The 17,591-nt window shown below is 45.5% G+C and overlaps 1 protein-coding gene and 1 long non-coding RNA gene across 2 annotated transcripts in view; one reads left to right on the top strand and one right to left on the bottom strand.

Annotated features, from left to right (window-relative positions):
• Nucleotides 1-136: 136 nt before the first annotated feature.
• Nucleotides 137-3,005, bottom strand: LOC135576340 (uncharacterized). Its single transcript, XR_010467990.1, has 2 exons — nt 2,249-3,005; nt 137-1,213 (listed from the first exon to the last, which is right to left on the bottom strand). It is a non-coding gene; the product is annotated as an uncharacterized LOC135576340 (long non-coding RNA).
• Nucleotides 2,184-17,591, top strand: part of KAT6A (lysine acetyltransferase 6A) — a 33,930-nt gene continuing 18,522 nt past the window's right edge. The window contains exons 1-7 of the mRNA XM_065040765.1: nt 2,184-2,328; nt 4,205-4,254; nt 4,361-5,131; nt 13,315-13,423; nt 13,900-14,015; nt 14,263-14,344; nt 15,945-16,080. Coding sequence (XP_064896837.1) covers nt 4,529-5,131; nt 13,315-13,423; nt 13,900-14,015; nt 14,263-14,344; nt 15,945-16,080 — 1,046 coding nt within the window. The 5' untranslated portion in view covers nt 2,184-2,328; nt 4,205-4,254; nt 4,361-4,528. The remainder of the gene's footprint in view (nt 2,329-4,204; nt 4,255-4,360; nt 5,132-13,314; nt 13,424-13,899; nt 14,016-14,262; nt 14,345-15,944; nt 16,081-17,591) is intronic.

Raw genomic sequence — 17,591 nt, forward strand, 5'->3', positions numbered from 1 at the left:
TTCTGTATTTTTCTTAGGATTACTTCAGTTTCTTTAGCCATCAAGAATGTTGGTGCCAAAACAGAAGCAACCATAGGGCTGATAATTACTTCAGCACACCAAAGGCAAAGGTTGTTGAGGAAAAAGGGGAAATACGTTTCAGGTTTCAAATCAGACAGGTTTATTGGAGTATCTTGCTGGCACCTGCAGAGAGCAGTCTGCAGTGACAGCACCGCTCACTGCTGCACGAATGCTGCCTGGCTGTGTCCAAACGGTTACCTCCGAGATCGTGTTTTGTTCTGAAAGTCCGTCCGCACACTGGCTTGGGAGCTGATATGAACTGGAACCAAAAGCAGAACGTGGCAGGAGATGCTGCCAGAAGAGAATTTCATGTTGCTGGTTATTTACTGGCAGCCTGCAAACCGCTCATTGAAGGGTATCGCAGATACAGTACCTGAACCCCCAGAGGAACCCAAGCACAGTCAAAGGGCAGTGCTAAAAGATGATGTTGCCAAACTGTGCAGTCTTTATGGTAAAAGAATTCCTTACCATCTGTAGTTCGCCATATGCAGGAATTCTGATAATTTAACTGCTAGCCCGTGCTGTGAAAATAAAACAGAGAGAAGAAGAAAACAGGCCATTTTAAAATTTATAGTAGTAAACAAAAGCAATTTTGCAAGGGTGCCAATTTTGAAACAGAGGAGAGTCTACAGACTGATACTCTGTGTTGTAGGAACACAATTGGGTTTTGCTGTTAAGTACTGAATCCTCTTAGTCTTGCCTTACTTTCTTATCTGGAAATTACATTTGTATCTCCATTAGCGTTTCTGAACGTAGCGCCACAGCCTTGCAGTTTAAGGCGTCGGAAGCCATGCAGCACAGAACCACTTGCATTTTGAAGACTCGGGAAGAGGTGGGAGAAGATCTTAATTTGTAGGGAGAATCCACCTCTGACAGGGCCAGACCTCTGTGGTCCACATGGCAGAAACAGAACTGTTTGCACAGAACCTCATGCAGTAGCACCTCAGACTCCATTGGCCCAGAGTAATAAGTCACTCGCTGAACACATTTACCCTCCTACCAAAAACCCATTCTGTTAAAACATCAGAAGAGTTCCTCTTGCACAGCAGAGAAATTTCTCACCTCAAGATACTAAACCAAGCCATTCAGAAAACATCTCAAATTTGGTTTATCCACTCTGTCTCCACAACGTTTCCCGAGAATCTTTTATTTTCTAAAAAGAGAAGCCCACGTGAAACTTTACAGAATAGTTGTCCTTTATGGCAAGGGTGAAGAATGCCGACTTTATAATGCGCATACACAACTGGTAAACAGAACAAGCTAGATAATCGCACACAGCACAGGGCCATTCGGGACACGTAACAAAATGAGATTCTGTCGATCAAGTATAACCTAGGAGACAGTGCTGTAAAGTGAGAATTTGCTCTGTGCGTGTTTCTTTAGTGCGGGCGCAGTGCTGCTCCTCTGCAGCGCAGAACCGCGTCAAGTGCCGCGGCCGGACCTGCTGGCGGTGCCGCAGCCCCGCGCCGGACCGCAGCGCCCAGGCGCGCCCAAGTCCTCTCCCTGTAGAGCAGGTGATGCTTTGGCAGCCTATTTTCAATCTACAAACTAAACCATGTCAAAGATGTCAGAAAGTTACGCGAACTGCCTCACAAAGATGCCTAAGGACAGAGCGGCCTTTTAATGCGCAAAACTGAGGTACACCGGGGGCACCTGGTACACCCGCTCTCCGAGGGAAACGGAATCGTTATTTCAGTATTCCACATCACTTCAGTAGTTTTAAGTCAGAAAAACCCAGAATCCCTGTTCCAAGAGTTATGCTTAATCAGGGCTAAGAGACGGGTTTCTACCTCACACGTTATAACCACCCGCTGCCAGAGCCCTCCCGCCTCCCGGCCGTTCCCGCCGGGCTCTCGGCGGCGGGAGCGGCCGCGGCCTCGGGGCTTTGGGGCGCGGGGTCTGCCCGCGGCTCCCCCCGAGCGCCGCCGCCCTCCCGGCCCGGCCCGGCCCCGCGCACTCCGCGCACATGGCGCCGCGGGCCGCGCCCGCAGCCGGGCCCGGGGCGGCGGCGCGAGCGCTCCGGGCGGCTCGGCAGCGGCCCCACCTCCCGCGCTGCCGCAGTCCCGGCTCCGCGGCGCTGCCCGGCGGCGGCCGCTCCCGCCCCGCCGCGCTGTTCCCCGCGCGCGCCCCCGCCCGCCGCGGGCTGTTCCCCTCGCACGCCCCCTCCCCCCGCCGCAGAGCTCCGGACCCAAGATGGCCGCCGTGTCAGTTTCGGGCTTCGCCGCCGTCCGGCCTTTGCCTCTCGGTTCCCGTCTCTCACAGGCCTCGGTGAGTAGCGCTGGCGGGGCCGCCCCGGCTCGGGCGCCTGGTGCCGGGGAACTCAGAGACAGGTGGGCTGGCGAGCTCCGTGGCCTGGAGAAGGGGAAGGCCCGCTAGGCGCTCCAGGCTCGCGGCCTGTTCCGGCCCCGCCGCCGCTCTGCGCCAGGCCCGGACACGGCCGCCCGCTCCGCTGGGGCCCGCCGGGCCTACACGCTGGGGAGGTGGCGGCCACGGTGCGGCGCGGATGAGGCGAGCGGTGCAGGCCGAGGGGCCGCGGGCTGAGCTCCCCTCTGCCTCTGGCGCCAGAGAGCACGGCTGAGGCGGGCGCGGGTCCGGCCGAACCGGTGCGAGGAGCGGGGCTACGCCGCCCGTCTCCGCGGCGGTGGAGAACGGTGCGGGGCCTGGCGGGCTGCTGGGGCTGCGGCCTGCGCCCCGTTCCTCCTCATTCTGCCGAGGCGAGCTCCTCGGCGGAGCAGCGCGCTGCTCGGCGCGCCGTGTGCGGCTCTGTCCGGGATGCGGATGGGGACGAGCGGTAGCAGGTGCAGGAGCCGCTTGTCGCGCAGGTCGCGAGCGGGTGAGCGCCCTGGTGTCGGGACCGTCCCGCTGTCGTCTCAGCCTGGCCGGGCGGTTACGTAACGTGCTGCGCGCGGAGCTCTGCTGGGACCGAGCAGCGCGTCCTCCGCGGCCCCAGATCCGGGCGTGCGGGGGCACCCGGGCAGCGCAGCTGCCCATTGCCGCGCAGGCAGCCCTTGGGACCGTGTTTCCCTTTATGGCTGTTGTTTGCAGGGCGAAGGAACTCTGAGCAGGTGCTGCATCGTTTCTGGTCTAAACAGTAGTTCTGAATCTTTCCCGTACTGGCTGTATGGAGCTGTGCAATTGTGTCTTCTGTCTGTATGCAAATGTGTTCTGCGTGTTGATAAATTTTTCAGTATTAACAAGAAAGCAGAATGAGAGAATTACATTGAGGACTACCTTGTGACTAAAACTTCCCTTGCAGAAGATTGTTATTCCTTATAACAAACAGTTTATAAATCCTTCTCAATTAGTGTGTGCTTGCAGTAGAACTTCAGCAGAACATACTTCTGTCACACTTAGAAAAAGTCTTCGTTAAAGACAACTAAAGGCTGTGAAGTAGAGCCTCATATCCTTACATCTGCATCTTTAATTAGCAAAGTCATAGGCATTCCTTCTTCATTGTGTATGGTCACCTCTTACTTTGTCCCTAAATGTTTTTGGTGTGCCTCATCTATGCTGAAGATTATAATGTTGTATTCTTTTTTTCTGTGGTCTCTGAAAGTGGAACATTTAATTACAATCTCCAGCTGCGTTTCTTCACTTTTCTCCTTGATGGAACAACTGTCGTAGCTTTTCTTAGCAGGAGGGAATCAGACCTATGATTACACTCCTGGAAGAACTCTGAAAGTTTCTTGCTGTTTGCCCGAGTCTCTTGGCTGTTCCTGCTGCTTTCTATTGAAGTTTCAGGCAGTGTCTTCCATGTGCAGAAATGAATTAAGCTGCTGGTATTTTAAGATTTTAAAAATATTTGTTATGTTGTCATTGTCCCCTCCCCCATTAATTAAGGTTATGCTCAGCAAATATATAAAACTTCATATAGAATTTATACTGACTTATGGGTTGGAATGAAAAGAGCACTCTTTTTTCACTAGGTTGTATAAAGATATTTCAGTGTTAAAGCATGCTTTTATTAGTAGTGAAGATAAAACCTTAAGTATACAGTGTTTCAGAATTGGAGTAATGGTTTGAAATTCTGCTGTGTGTTTAATGAGTTAATGTTGGCTCCTAATCTTTTTTCTTTCTCTGTTCTTTCTCCTTTTCTTTCTCTGTTCTGTTATTTGAAAATGTCTCTCTTCTTGTTTTCTTTCAGGCCTAATGTTGCAATTCTTCTGATTGTGAGTGTGCGTACCAGAAGCTGAGGTGAGATACGCTGAGATTTTTATAACTTTGTGGAAAAACTTTCTCTGAAGCTGTTATGTAATTTATTGAAAAGAAGTTTCTAACTGTTTTGCTTTCTTCTCTTCAGTGTGAAAACAAATAATGTTTGAGAAAGGAGGAATAATTCAGAACAGAAAACGTGTATGCTATGGTTAGCTGGTTCCTGTCATTCGAGAATCTGTTTTCTCATCGTGTGAAACTTGTTCAGCATCAGGATAAAGGATAACGACTCTATGGATATACAGAATTCTTCACCATGGTAAAACTCGCCAACCCGCTGTATACAGAGTGGATTTTGGAGGCAATCAAAAAGGTAAAGAAGCAAAAACAGCGTCCTTCAGAGGAAAGGATATGCAATGCAGTGTCATCTTCTCATGGTTTGGACCGCAAAACTGTTCTGGAACAGTTAGAATTGAGCGTTAAAGATGGAACTATTTTAAAAGTCTCCAACAAGGGTCTCAACTCCTATAAGGATCCTGATAATCCTGGGAGAATAGCACTTCCAAAGCCTCGGAACCATGGCAAGTTGGATGGTAAACCGAATGTGGACTGGAATAAACTTATCAAACGGGCAATTGAGGGCTTGGCTGAGTCTAGTGGCTCATCCCTGAAGAACATCGAGCGCTTTCTGAAAGGTCAGAAAGATGTGTCTGCATTATTTGGAGGTAGCGCTGCCTCCATTTTTCACCAGCAACTACGACTAGCTGTCAAACGTGCTGTTGGCCATGGCAGGCTCCTTAAAGATGGACCTCTGTACCAACTCAACACTAAAGCAACCACTAATGCCGATGGGAAGGAGAGTTCCGAGTCTCTTTCCTGTCTCCCTCCAGTATGTCTCCTTCCACACGAAAAGGATAAGGTAAGACACAATTGTTATGGGCATTTTCTTGTGATTGATAAAACGTGTCGATACTGAATCATGATTTGAAGTCAATGATCTCAGTCAGTAACTCTCCTGTGCTTTTCAGCAGCATTGGAATTTTTTTGACATTCCTTGTGACGTTTTGGATTAAACACTATACTTGACTTTGGTGTTGTTTCCATGGTAGGTAACAGACTGGTAAGATTCACAATACCTGCCCCTGCTGTGGAAAGAAAGAAGGGGAGGAGGTGGTGGCACATTGTTGCAATACCTAAAAATAAAGGGAGTTCATATGGAAATTGTAATGAAGGAGAAGACTTGAGTTGCTGCCTCTTGAGTGTCAGGCAAGCAATATCCCTTCGACACAGCGGGAGTGAGGAAGCGTAGATGTTGGGCCTCCCTCATCACGTCAGCCAGAGAGGAGATAAGCGTGGAGTAAAGAACGTCCGGTGCCGAGTCCACCGTCCATCCGTGATGTGTAGGGAGTGAGCAATACTGTGCATGGTAGACTCTGAAATAAGTAATCCCACTGTTGCAGTGTAATTTCTATGGTAAAGCCCTGACTAAATATGCATGAGAGATGTCTTTAAAGTATAACTGTCACTTCTGTTTCATGTGTCATTAGCATACTTCCAGAGCAAAACAGGAATTTTTGTTGTTTTTTCTTTTTAATTGAGAAAAAAATTGCTGTATTGCTAGTATTTGTTCAGAGGAACAGTTTTATTTCTTGAACCTTCCTACTAGTTATTCTTTTTTAAAATGCCTTTTTTGAGGTGGAAGAAAAAATTCTTTCTGGTTTGAAGACCATAACTTATCGTTAAATGAATGCCGTGTATCTTTAGATGGCTGAGGGCAGAATTTTTTGGTCATCCTTGTAAAAGCTAAACAACGATACTGTTTTAAAATATACTGGCTACTGAGACGTCTTTGGGAATAGGAAGGCTTGACACAAGTATGTTGAAAAAACTTAGGGAGCATCTTGATGAAATTTCCTGGAATATTTCACCGCAAGTTGATTGGATGTTTTTGTGGTTGGTTGTTTTTGTTCATGATTGGGGCAGGTGCTGTAGACATAATTTAGGAATTTGTTCGTACTGACACGTCTGTCAGGGGTTACCACAGCCACTGCAAAGCTAAAGCAAGTGGTGTTTTGCTCCTCAACTGCTGCAGTTTGTAGCCCGGTTTATTACTATTAAATGAAATTGTTGGTTTAAGTTAATGTTCTGTGCTGTGAAATTCAGGGGCTGCAGGAGGGGCAGAGAGGGCTGCGCAGGGCAGCCGCCTCTTTAACCATCTCTGTTGTGAACTGACACCTCCTCGGAGGCCTTGGCTGCGCACTCTGGAGTTGGCCGTGCAGCCTGCTGTACCTTTGTGTTACCTGTACCACTAACACCTTTATTTCCTTCCTTACTTTTTTTGGCACAAAATGAGGGGTTGCATTTGCCAGACAAGAAAGACTCATTTCTCTCTCTTGCAGGCGCTTAGTTTGAAATATTCCATTTGTGTATTTGAAGCTAGAAAAGTTGCAAGTATCTGAGGCTTATGTGTGTCTGTCAAATAGGCAATTTAATTGTGAAAATTGAGAAACTTCTTAAGCAGTTGTGTGCTGCATCTTTAGAATGCTGAGGGAAATTATTTCAGATTACAATACTTAAGGAGTCTTTTTGGATCAGAATCTTTGAAATAGATAACTTCCCCGCCTCTATTTTGTTGAATAAGTTCAGCTCACTGAACGTATGCTGGTGTGGAAAGCCCTGGGCTGTCTTCCAGGACAATTCTCATTGGTACAGTAGTCTTTATTCACAGGGCTATGGTACCTAGGAGTTCAAGTCCTGTTGCGCTGACACTGTACAAAAGTGTGACTGGAAACATCTTGTTTTAGAAGGCTGCTGTTTAGTGTGAAATAAAACAATAGTCATGAGAAGGAGAGCACAAGATTATACTATATAACAAATAAAGGTAATAGTATATTAGCTACATGCTGAAAATTTTAATCATGTCTTTTGGTCATTACAAAAGAAATGCATTCAGGGTTTTGAGATGACCATCAATTATGACTGTATTGTGGCAGTATTTACTGCGGGGTGTAGCTTCCTTTGGCATCATTAAGCATAATTTTAAAATCGTGTAGTGTGATGGTCAAGCTATAAGGAGGGACCCAGCCGCAGCTTGCATACTGGCTTCAGTCAAAAGCCGTGGAGATGTGGGAGGTCAGAATGTAGTACTTGTGTAGAAGTCCAGGCAGACTGGATTACCTTATTAACACAGCAGGCTTTGATGAGTGCTGGAGCTGTTAATCTCCAGAATGTTGAAGTGTATTGTTTCACTACCCTGCATGTTCTGTTTATCCATTCACTTACAACAGAAATAGTAATGTGTTTAACAAATAGGAAATAAATTTACCATTTACGTGTACTATGCATGACTTTTTTGCAGTATGACTACAATAACAAGTACCGTTTAATATTACTACAAGGCAAGAATTACTGCGCTAATACAAGACGACTATAATACAGAAATATTTAGTACCGTTAAAGAGCAAGGAGCTCTTTCCTGGTGTGTTGTCGTGAGGAACTAAGCTAGAGCAAGCTGCAGGTCTTAAGGCCGGAAGCTCTAGATAAAGACAGCTTGCTCTTCTTTTGTTTTGTTGATATTTATTACAAAACACGGGTTAAAAGGCTGTACAAATTTTCGTAAAATTGTTATTGTTAAAAAAAAAATATGTTAACACATCAGCTAACTGAAGGAGAAGCTGAAATAATAGATGTCCATCTTCGATTTTGGAAATTTGATCTCAGGACAATAGTAGGACTGTTTCTTCTGTAATAAAAAGGAATATAGATGGTATTAATCGATCTGCATTTGCACTCTCCTTGGAAGTGTCTTTTATGTCAGTTAAAACTGGATATGGTTGTAGCAACCTTTAAGTAAATATATTTAAGTAAATAAGCTGGCTGAAGTCATTGCTGGGCCGCTCTCCATCATCTTTGCCAAGTCTTGGGAAACGGGAGAGGTGCCTGAGGATTGGAGGAAAGCAAATGTCACTCCAGTCTTCAAAAAGGGCAAGAAGGAGGACCTGGGTAACTCTAGACCGGTCAGCCTCACCTCCATCCCTGGGAAACCGATGGAACGACTTCTCCTTGGTGCCATCTCAAGGCAGATCAGGGAGAAGAGGGTCATTAGGGGCAGTCAGCATGGCTTCACCAAGGGGAAGTCGTGCTTGACCAACCTCATTGACTTTTATGAGGACATAATAAGATGGATGGATGGATGATGGCAGAGTGGTGGACGTGACCTCCCTTGGCTTGAGTAAGGTACTTGGCACAGTCTCCACAGCATCCTCACAGCTGAACTGAGGGAGTGCGGTCTGGATGAGCGGGGAGTGAGGTGACTGTGAACTGGCTGAACGGAAGAAGCCAGAGAGTCGTGGTCAATGGGCAGAGTCCAGCTGAGGCCTGTACCCAGTGCAGTGCCTCAGGGGCAGTGCTGGGGCCGGTGTTATTCAATATATTCATCAATGATTTGGACGAGGGAATAGAGTGACTGTCAGCAAGTTTGCTGGTGACACCAAGCTGGGAGGAGTGGTGACACTGGAAGCTGTGCTGCCATCAGAGACCTGGACAGGCTGGAGAGTTGGGCAGGGAAACATTGAATGAAATAAAACAAGGGCAAGTGTAGAGTCTTGAATCTGGGCAGGAACAACCCCAGGTTCCAGTGTAAGTTGGGGATAATAAAAAGGAATAAAGGACCTATTAGAGAGCAGCGTAGGGGAAAGGGACCTGGGGGTCCTGGGGACAGCAGGGTGACCATGAGCCAGCACTGGGCCCTTGTGGCCAGGAAGCCAATGGTACCTGGGGTGGGTTAGAAGGGGGTGGTCAGTAGGTCAGAGAGGTTCTCCTGCCCCTCTGCTCTGCCCTGGGGAGACCACACCTGGAATATTGTGTCCAGCTGTGGCCCCTCAGTTCCAGCAGGACAGGGAACTGCTGCAGAGAGTCCAGCGCAGCCACCAAGATGCTGAAGGGAGTGGAGCATCTCCCGTGTGAGGAAAGGCTGAGGGAGCTGGGGCTCTGGAGCTGGACAAGAGGACACTGAGGGGGGACTCATTCATGTTTCCAGATATCTAAAGGGGGAGTGTCAGGAGGATGGAGCCAGGCTCTTCTTGGTGACAACCAGTGACAGGACAAGGGGCAATGGGGTAGAACTGTGACACAAGAGGTTCCACTTAAATTTGAGAAGCAACTTGTTGGGGGTGAGGGTGGCAGAGCCTGGCCCAGGCTGCCCAGGGGGTTGTGGAGTCTCCTTCTGTGCAGACATTCCAACCCGCCTGGACACCTTCCTGTGTAACCTCATCTGGGTGTTCCTGCTCCACGGGGGGATTGCACTGGAGGAGCTTTCCAGGGCCCTTCAACCCCTGACATTCTGGGATTCTGTCATCTTAGTATTATCCTGCAGTACAGCTGAGAGTATAAAAGCAAAATTCTGAAATGCTTCCCCCCAAAAATTAGGGAAATTTCTGTGGCTGAAAATAGGAGGAATATTTAGAGCAGATTCCCTGTGCTGCTGTCTCACATGTGTTCCTTACTGCATGCTTCTTTCGTGGTTTGTGGTGCTATTTTTATCTGTTGGAACTTATCAATCACTTTAACTGTCGGTTTATTATACATACAGCATCCTTCGGGCCTTCCCTCTTGCAAATAATAGTTCTAGATCCCATTGTGCACTTGTGTTTATCACTTGAAGCCATCCTTCTTGTGTCTTTTTAGAAAGTTCATATGCTTTTAGGGCATTGAAGTTATTTTGAAGGCCTTTAAGCATATTATAGCTATTGCTACATTATGCCTGTTTTACCTTAGTAACTGTTAATTCTATGGCTTAAAGCAAAGTACTGTCCCATTACTGGCAGAGAAGTTTTTTGTGCGTTGGTTTGTTTTGGGTGTAGTGCAGAAGTGGTCTGCAACCACAGCGTCTGGAATTGCATTTTGAGAGCTCCCTCTTTCTCTCAAGGACGCTCTTCAAGCTGGGGCTCCCAGCTGGAGGAGGATTAGGATTCACTCTCTTCCAGCTGGTTCTCTAGAAGAAAAGGCTCTAGTTCTGTCTAACAAAACTTCTAGTTGATAACAGATGGTCTCCATCTGTACTCGGTGTAACTCTGGAACTCAAGTGCTAAAAAAATCCCTTTGAACTTGGTTGAACATGCAATTAGTAAACAGGTGAAGTAGCTCTTAGTTCTAGAGCAATTGTAAGCATGTCAGAGGGGTTGCTGTCATGGATGCTATGAGACAACGCATTTAGGGCAAAATGGTGCGGAGTGATTCTTAGAAACGTTATTTAATCTAAAATCCAGTTATATAATAATTTCTTGCTACTAAGAGAGTGTCCTTTATTTTCTTGAAAATTAGGAAGCTGGGACAAAGTATAGGAGAGAGCTTTGGGTAGAGAAAACTTCAGTACCTTGAGCTGCCAGGTTCCTGAATCACTATCAAGTGAAGGAAGTTTCTTTATACTGCAAATAAAGAAATTCGAGCCACTCTTGCCCCCAGTTTGCAGGCAGGAAGTCTTGGCATGTGATTCTGATTGTGACGTGCAGATCTTGAATTGTTTTAATCCTCTGATTACTGAACTTCTTAGCTCTGAGAAGGTTATTTATACGGTTGACTGTCTAAATACTTCCAGTTGACACTCTGTAAATTTCTCATCATGTGCATGTCTAACAGTAGGACAGTTTCTTCACCTTGAATGTCAGCCCAAATGGGATCCACGTTGGTTTTTTGTAAGTTTCCAAATATCATAACCACTGCATAGAATTCAGCCCGTGTATCCTGTGCTGACGTCTAGGCCGCACACTTCACTTTACTCTTGTAGCAGCATTTCAGATGTTCTCTCCATTGTAATAAGTCCTTCCTCAAACAGCAGCACTTACTTTCGATGTCCTTTTATTTTTCTTTTTAAGTTACCCTTTTATGTTTTTCTTAGGAAGAGGTATGTGCTTCATGCATGTTGTTTCTTCTGTATGCATTTTTATCTTTTCTCCCTTACACTTGTTTAAAGTAACATCCTGTTTTAGGCCATCATTCTGTCATATAAGTACGGTTCTTTCTTTCAAGTGCGAGTCAACTAAGTGAATTGGAGACAATAGTCTATGGACACAGGCAACATACATAGGTGTTATTGCGATAGTTTTTCTTGTGTTCGTTAAAATATACTTAGCCTTGCTTTCTGGAGCACGAGGAGCATTTTGTGGAATATAAAATTGATTAGTTCTGATTTTATTGAGTTGTGGAACTGAAGTGATTTTTCTTTTGCACCAGCCGCTGCTCCAAACGGCTCGGCATCCCGGCTTTGCGATGCCCTGCTCGCCAAAACGTGTTTCCTCATGTTTTAAATAATTTTCTTCCCGTGGTGTAGGTTGTACTTCCCCTGTGGCTTTTCTGGCTCATCTGCTCTGTCCAGTAGCCGTGGCACTGGGGGCAGAGCTCCGCAGCAGAACCGGTCACTTTGTCACTTTGTGAAAACCAGACACACACCAAAAGCCATTACCTAGCATGAATTCCCAGTGCTCCTGGGCGATAACTTCCTAGCTAAGAAACAATGTGCTGTAGTGGGTATGGTTGTGGTCGATTTTCTCGCTGGACACAATCAAGTTGTCCTAAAGAGCAAAGCAAAAAAAAAAGAAAAAGGTGATGTGAATGTACGTGTTTTCTTTCACACTGGCTTTAATTTTGCACCTACTTGATTCTAACCACAATGATTGCTACGAGCAGATGTGTGGTGATAGGGCAGAGGTAGTCCTGCGATCCAGTGAGCCTCTGGTACTGAAGTGTCAGCAGGAAGTAAGGTGCATTGGGGTTACTGACAGCGGGCACTGTGACACTGTGTGCTGCAGAGTCAGGTGCGAGTTTTAAGGACTTTCCTACCTCACTTTTCCTAAATTAAGAAGACTAGAAAGCAGGTGGGTTGACCAAAACTGAGGTTTTGATTTTTTTCCCCCACCACTTTTTCCATAGGCACTTGTTCGTATTCACCTCTAGGAGGAAGCACAGTCTGAATCTGTAGAGCACATTTGGTTTCTAGACACCCTTTGTATAGTAACAGCGTGTGCGGAGAGGCTGGCAGGCTGTAGGACACCGTCGGTCCAGTTGGTTCTGGCTCCCTCCCTCGCTGAATCTGGTGACATCACACCGATAGATGTGCCTGCGAGAAAAACAGCAGAAGGAGTTGAATGCCTGCCAAAGCTGTGCAGTACGAAACCGAGCTGGCTGCCTCCAGTCTTGTTTTCACGAACCTTTCGTTGTGTGCTTGCATTTTTCGTTTGCCAGGATGTTCTTTGCTGAACAAAGCGGCAGTGGAATCTCTCCATACTTGGCATAACACAGTCTCACCCATAAGCTTTGGAGGACTAGCCTGATGTCTGCATTCAAAGTTATTCCAATTTAATAAATGATTCTAAAACATTTTGAATTCTAATAGAATCTTATTCTTCCCCCAAACCGTAGCTGATATGGTTTTTTTTAATGTGGTTGTTTGTTCAGCAGTTTGTCAGAGGTGGTCAGTACAGGAAACGTTGAAGCTTTGATCTGGCTCTTCCAACACTCGGCAGTGTTTGCATGGGGACATCCAGTCTTGGAGTACTGTGGGGATGACCAGGGCGTGCACTAATACTGGCATACTGGAGGAGATAAGAGAGACTGGTTTACACTGTTGACTCTACAGAGGTTCTGTAAATTTCTCTTTGCTGCCAAATGTTCAGTCACATTAAAGTTCAGCTATTAGAAAGAATAAATATTCCTTTTTTCCTTCTGTCTGGAAGACTGTCACAATGTAGTTGAGATCCTCTATGAAACTTTTATCATAACCTCAGACTGAAATTAGAGGAAAATGCATGATTCTGGGATGTGAAATTCTATTCACTGAGACCGCTTCTGACAAAACTGCGCTTGTAATATTGTGGAAGTTACAGTTTGGTTTATTGAAAGGAAGCTAAAGAGCTTTGTAATTTTTTATTTATTTGTATTTATTTATTACTTTGACTGACTGACCAAATATGAAGCAAACCTTTTCATCTGCTTTTGAGTGCTAAACAGCATACTGTTTATATGTGATCCAAACGTCTGTGTGATTTTATGTATTGTGATGTGTTCCCTTGATATACTCAGTGCATTGATGATCTGTCTTCCTCACAGCCGGTTGCTGAACCAATTCCAATCTGCAGTTTCTGCCTTGGTACAAAAGAGCAAAATCGGGAGAAGAAACCTGAAGAGCTCATCTCTTGTGCTGACTGTGGCAACAGTGGTAGGTGGTCGTTTACAGTGCTGCTGGTAATAACACGTGAGACAGAAGAGCTCGCTGTAGAGACTGCTCTTGACCCATACATGTGAGGAGTATGCATCTATGGCATATAATACGGTTAGTTCAGTTGAATCTCGTGCTCCCAGAAGGAGGCAGTTGAGTTAACAAGTAGTTCGTTTGGCTCCTGGAGGTTTCATTAAAAATGTGGTAATGATGACCGGTTTCATCATGTTTCTCAAGTCAGTTATGAAAATTTATCTTGGTGTTCCTTTGTATGTGGGCCTGCCACTTGCTGTCTAAGGTATTGGTTTTGTGTCATAAGTAGATAAGAAGAGAAGCACCTAAAAATAGGAGTATCTGGGTAACCAGAATTCTGCATGGGAATACATAATTGGTAAAGTAATCTCTCTGCGAACTATCTGTGAGCATTAACAGCAGTGGAGTGGCTTTACTGGCACAATTTTCTCCCTTTTCTGTAGGTCATCCGTCCTGTTTGAAGTTCTCTCCAGAGTTGACAGTTCGAGTGAAAGCCTTGCGATGGCAGTGTATTGAGTGCAAAACATGCAGTTCCTGTCGAGATCAGGGCAAAAATGCTGTGAGTACAGTGGAATATGGACTGAATGAAGAGGAAGTCACTCTTGTGGGTGTTCTGTTAAACCACAAAATAAAATCATTCTAGAGTAAAATATTTCCAGCTTTTGATTGAGCCTAGTAGTCTTTATGAGACCTGTGAAATACCATGATATGTCTGTAGTTGAAAACTGTGAAGTGGTGACAGATTAATGAAAGGCTTGATGCTGATGCACATCTGAAGAGAGATTCACTTTATCTGTCTTCAACAGGATAACATGCTCTTCTGTGACTCATGTGACCGTGGCTTTCACATGGAGTGCTGTGACCCCCCTCTTACCAGAATGCCAAAAGGTGAGGACTTTGTGCTGCAAAGGATAATTTAAGATGATGTTGGAATTGATCAGTGGGTAGAAAGTATGTCCATGTATTGGGTCCTCTTTTAGCTACGCTTAACTTGCTCTTTACAGCATTGCTTTTCAGGCATTAGAAACTAGGGAAGGGTCAGAGCTTCGCATCTGGATTTTCCACTGTCTCCTGCTTCCTCTACATTACTGTATGTGAAGAGTTTTAAAGAAAATATTTGAGGTTTGAGGGAAAATAAGTGATCCTTGCACCTTGCAGATTAAAATTATCAGCTTCCATTTGAATGAATAGCCTTGTATAAGAGAAGGATATGTGCCTCTCAGTTTTTGAAGTCATATCAATTTGGACAGTAGAGAATCCTGGAGTACAAGCAACTTCTCTTTTTCCTCACAGAATCACACAGAATCCCAGAGTGTCAGGGGTTGAAGGGCCCTGGAAAGCTCATCCAGTGCAATCCCCCCATGGAGCAGGAACACCCAGATGAGGTTACACAGGAAGGTGTCCAGGCGGGTTGGAATGTCTGCACAGAAGGAGACTCCACAACCCCCTGGGCAGCCTGGGCCAGGCTCTGCCACCCTCACTGAGAAGAAGTTTCTTCTCAAATTTAAGTGGAACCTCTTGTGTTCCAGTTCTAACCGATTGCCCCTTGTCCTATCATTGGTGTCACCAAGAAGAGCCTGGCTCCATCCTCCTGACACTCCCCCTTTAGATATCTGTAAACGTGAATGAGTCCCCCCTCAGTCTCCTCTTGTCCAGCTCCAGAGCCCCAGCTCCCTCAGCCTTTCCTCACACGGGAGATGCTCCACTCCCTTCAGCATCTTTGTTGCCCTGCGCTGGACTCTCTGCAGCAGTTCCCTGTCCTGCTGGAACTGAGGGGCCACAGCTGGACACAATATTCCAGGTGTGGTCTCCCCAGGGCAGAGCAGAGGGGCAGGAGAACCTCTCTGACCTACTGACCACCCCCTTCTAACCCACCCCAGGTACCATTGGCTTCCTGGCCACAAGGGCCCAGTGCTGGCTCATGGTCACCCTGCTGTCCCCAGGACCCCCAGGCCCCTTTCCCCTACGCTGCTCTCTAACAGGTCATTCCCCAACTTACACTGGAACCTCGGGTTGTTCCTGCCCAGATTCAAGACTCTGCACTTGCCCTTGTTCTATTTCATTAAAGTTTTCCCTGCCCAGCTCGCCAGCCTGTCCAGGTCTCGCTGGCTATCTATGGAAGATTCTTCTTTGATAGTTAGAAGAAAATTTTCCTGTAGAACATAGTTGGAAGTAGTGTAGTCATAAGCAAAATATGAGATAGTTAAATGTGTTACACTATCAGAAAACCATTAAAAAGTGCTACAAATCAGAGAGACATCCTACCTGGTTGTGGGAAATATATCTGGGGATAGCTTGTAAGAAATTAACTGGACTTGAATTCAGACTGTTTGAACATATACCTCATTTTTCTTATGTGTATATGTGATAACTGGGGCCTTTGATACTGTTCCTGCCCTTTCTGTCAGAAGGCCTGGGGCCTGTAATTCTCCTTTCTGTCCCATATAGATGTCCCTCGCATTCAGTGATGGGTACTTGTGTCTTATAGGTATGTGGATATGTCAGATATGTCGGCCACGGAAGAAAGGAAGAAAACTTTTACAAAAGAAGGCAGCGCAGATAAAACGACGCTATGCTAACCCAATAGGACGTCCCAAAAACAGGTTAAAGAATCAAAATACAACGTAAGTGTCTATGAGGAGGAGTAGGGTGTGAGATCCTACAGAGCAGTGGGTATTTCTCGAGTGTCTGGTGTACACTGTGGGAAGATAGATACCTTTTACAATGAAGAGCTTTTCGTTATTCTTTAATACAAAATTTCTGAAGAGTGCTGTGAAAGAGTAGAAGTAATCTTGGTGCTGCTTTTTGCCTAGATTTTTGCCTCTTTGTAATAACTTCCTATTTAGTTTTGAACTATTTCTTATAGGTGGATTTTGCTGTTCATGTCAAGTCTATTTTTCTGGGCGGCTGCTTCTTCCACCATAATTATTTTGCTTTGCATTTCTCAAGAACCACTTGATGTTTAGAGAAACTAAGTAATCTACAATTAAACATGTGAGGTTATTTTTTGACGTATATTTAATCTGACACTGCTGCCAGAAAATATTTGGCCCCTTTCTGCTTCTGTTCCACGTGGTTTTGCATTTCTGGAGCGCTCTACTGTGTTGGGACAGATTGTGTGACTGTCACGGCTGTGGAGGAACAGCCAGTCGTCAAGGAATTGGAGTTGAGTGGGCGGGAATTCTTTGGAATTCAACTGGAGCAGTTTCCTTGAGCTGAGATTGCTGCGCAGTGCTCGTTGTGATGCAGCCTATTGACTGTGCGGGGGCAGAACAGTGAAGGAGCATGTTCTGGAGAAAAACCTCACAAAGTTTAATGCTTATAAAAGCGTGGAGGGAATGTCTCTCTTAAACAGCCTATTTTTTTCCAGTCTGTGTGATACCATGAATTTCTCTAAGCAAAAGTATAGTTCAGAGGGACAAAAGGAAAGCTAGCTATCCGCTATTGCTCTTTTCTCTCTTTTAATTTTGATTTTGTGATTTATTCCATGTTTTTGCCTTTGTTCCATCATTTCACTTGCAAAATCTATCCACAGATTTATGCACAGATGCTTAGTTTAATCTTTTTAGGGAAAAAAACACTGATTTGTATCCTCTGTAGCTGCAAAGATTATAGCTAACAACAATCGGCTTCCTGAAACAGCAGTCAGTTTAGGGCAATTCCTCTGAGCAGTGTTAAACACTCGGTTATCTCAATAGCGTTTTAAGATCTCCGGCCTGAAAGAAGGAAGCTAGTTGGAGACCGATGCGGTTTTCTGCAAAGACGACCATCGGTGGTATAGGTTCTTAGCTAATGTGCGTGTCCCCCATGTCTTTCCGTGTAATTCTTACGACCATTTCCCATCAGTATGAAAACTTCGACAAATGACAAGTGTAAATGTTTAATGACTGCATAAATTGAAACCTGTGCAGTGTATTCGTTCTGGCTACTGATTTTAAAATTTAATGTGGTTTTAATTTGATGAAAATCTATTGTTTATACTCAAATTAATTGCATGTAATGTTCAGTGTGGAGAAAAATAGCACAGTACTGCTACGGAGATGTTTAGAATCCTGGCTCCTCTAGGGTACACAGGCTCTTGACTACTAGTTTATTATTAAATTCTTCAGTTCATGTTTAGCTTCTGTGTGACTGA

Source organism: Columba livia, chromosome 25 (genome assembly GCF_036013475.1).
Source record: "Columba livia isolate bColLiv1 breed racing homer chromosome 25, bColLiv1.pat.W.v2, whole genome shotgun sequence".
Taxonomy (NCBI): Eukaryota; Metazoa; Chordata; class Aves; order Columbiformes; family Columbidae; genus Columba; species Columba livia.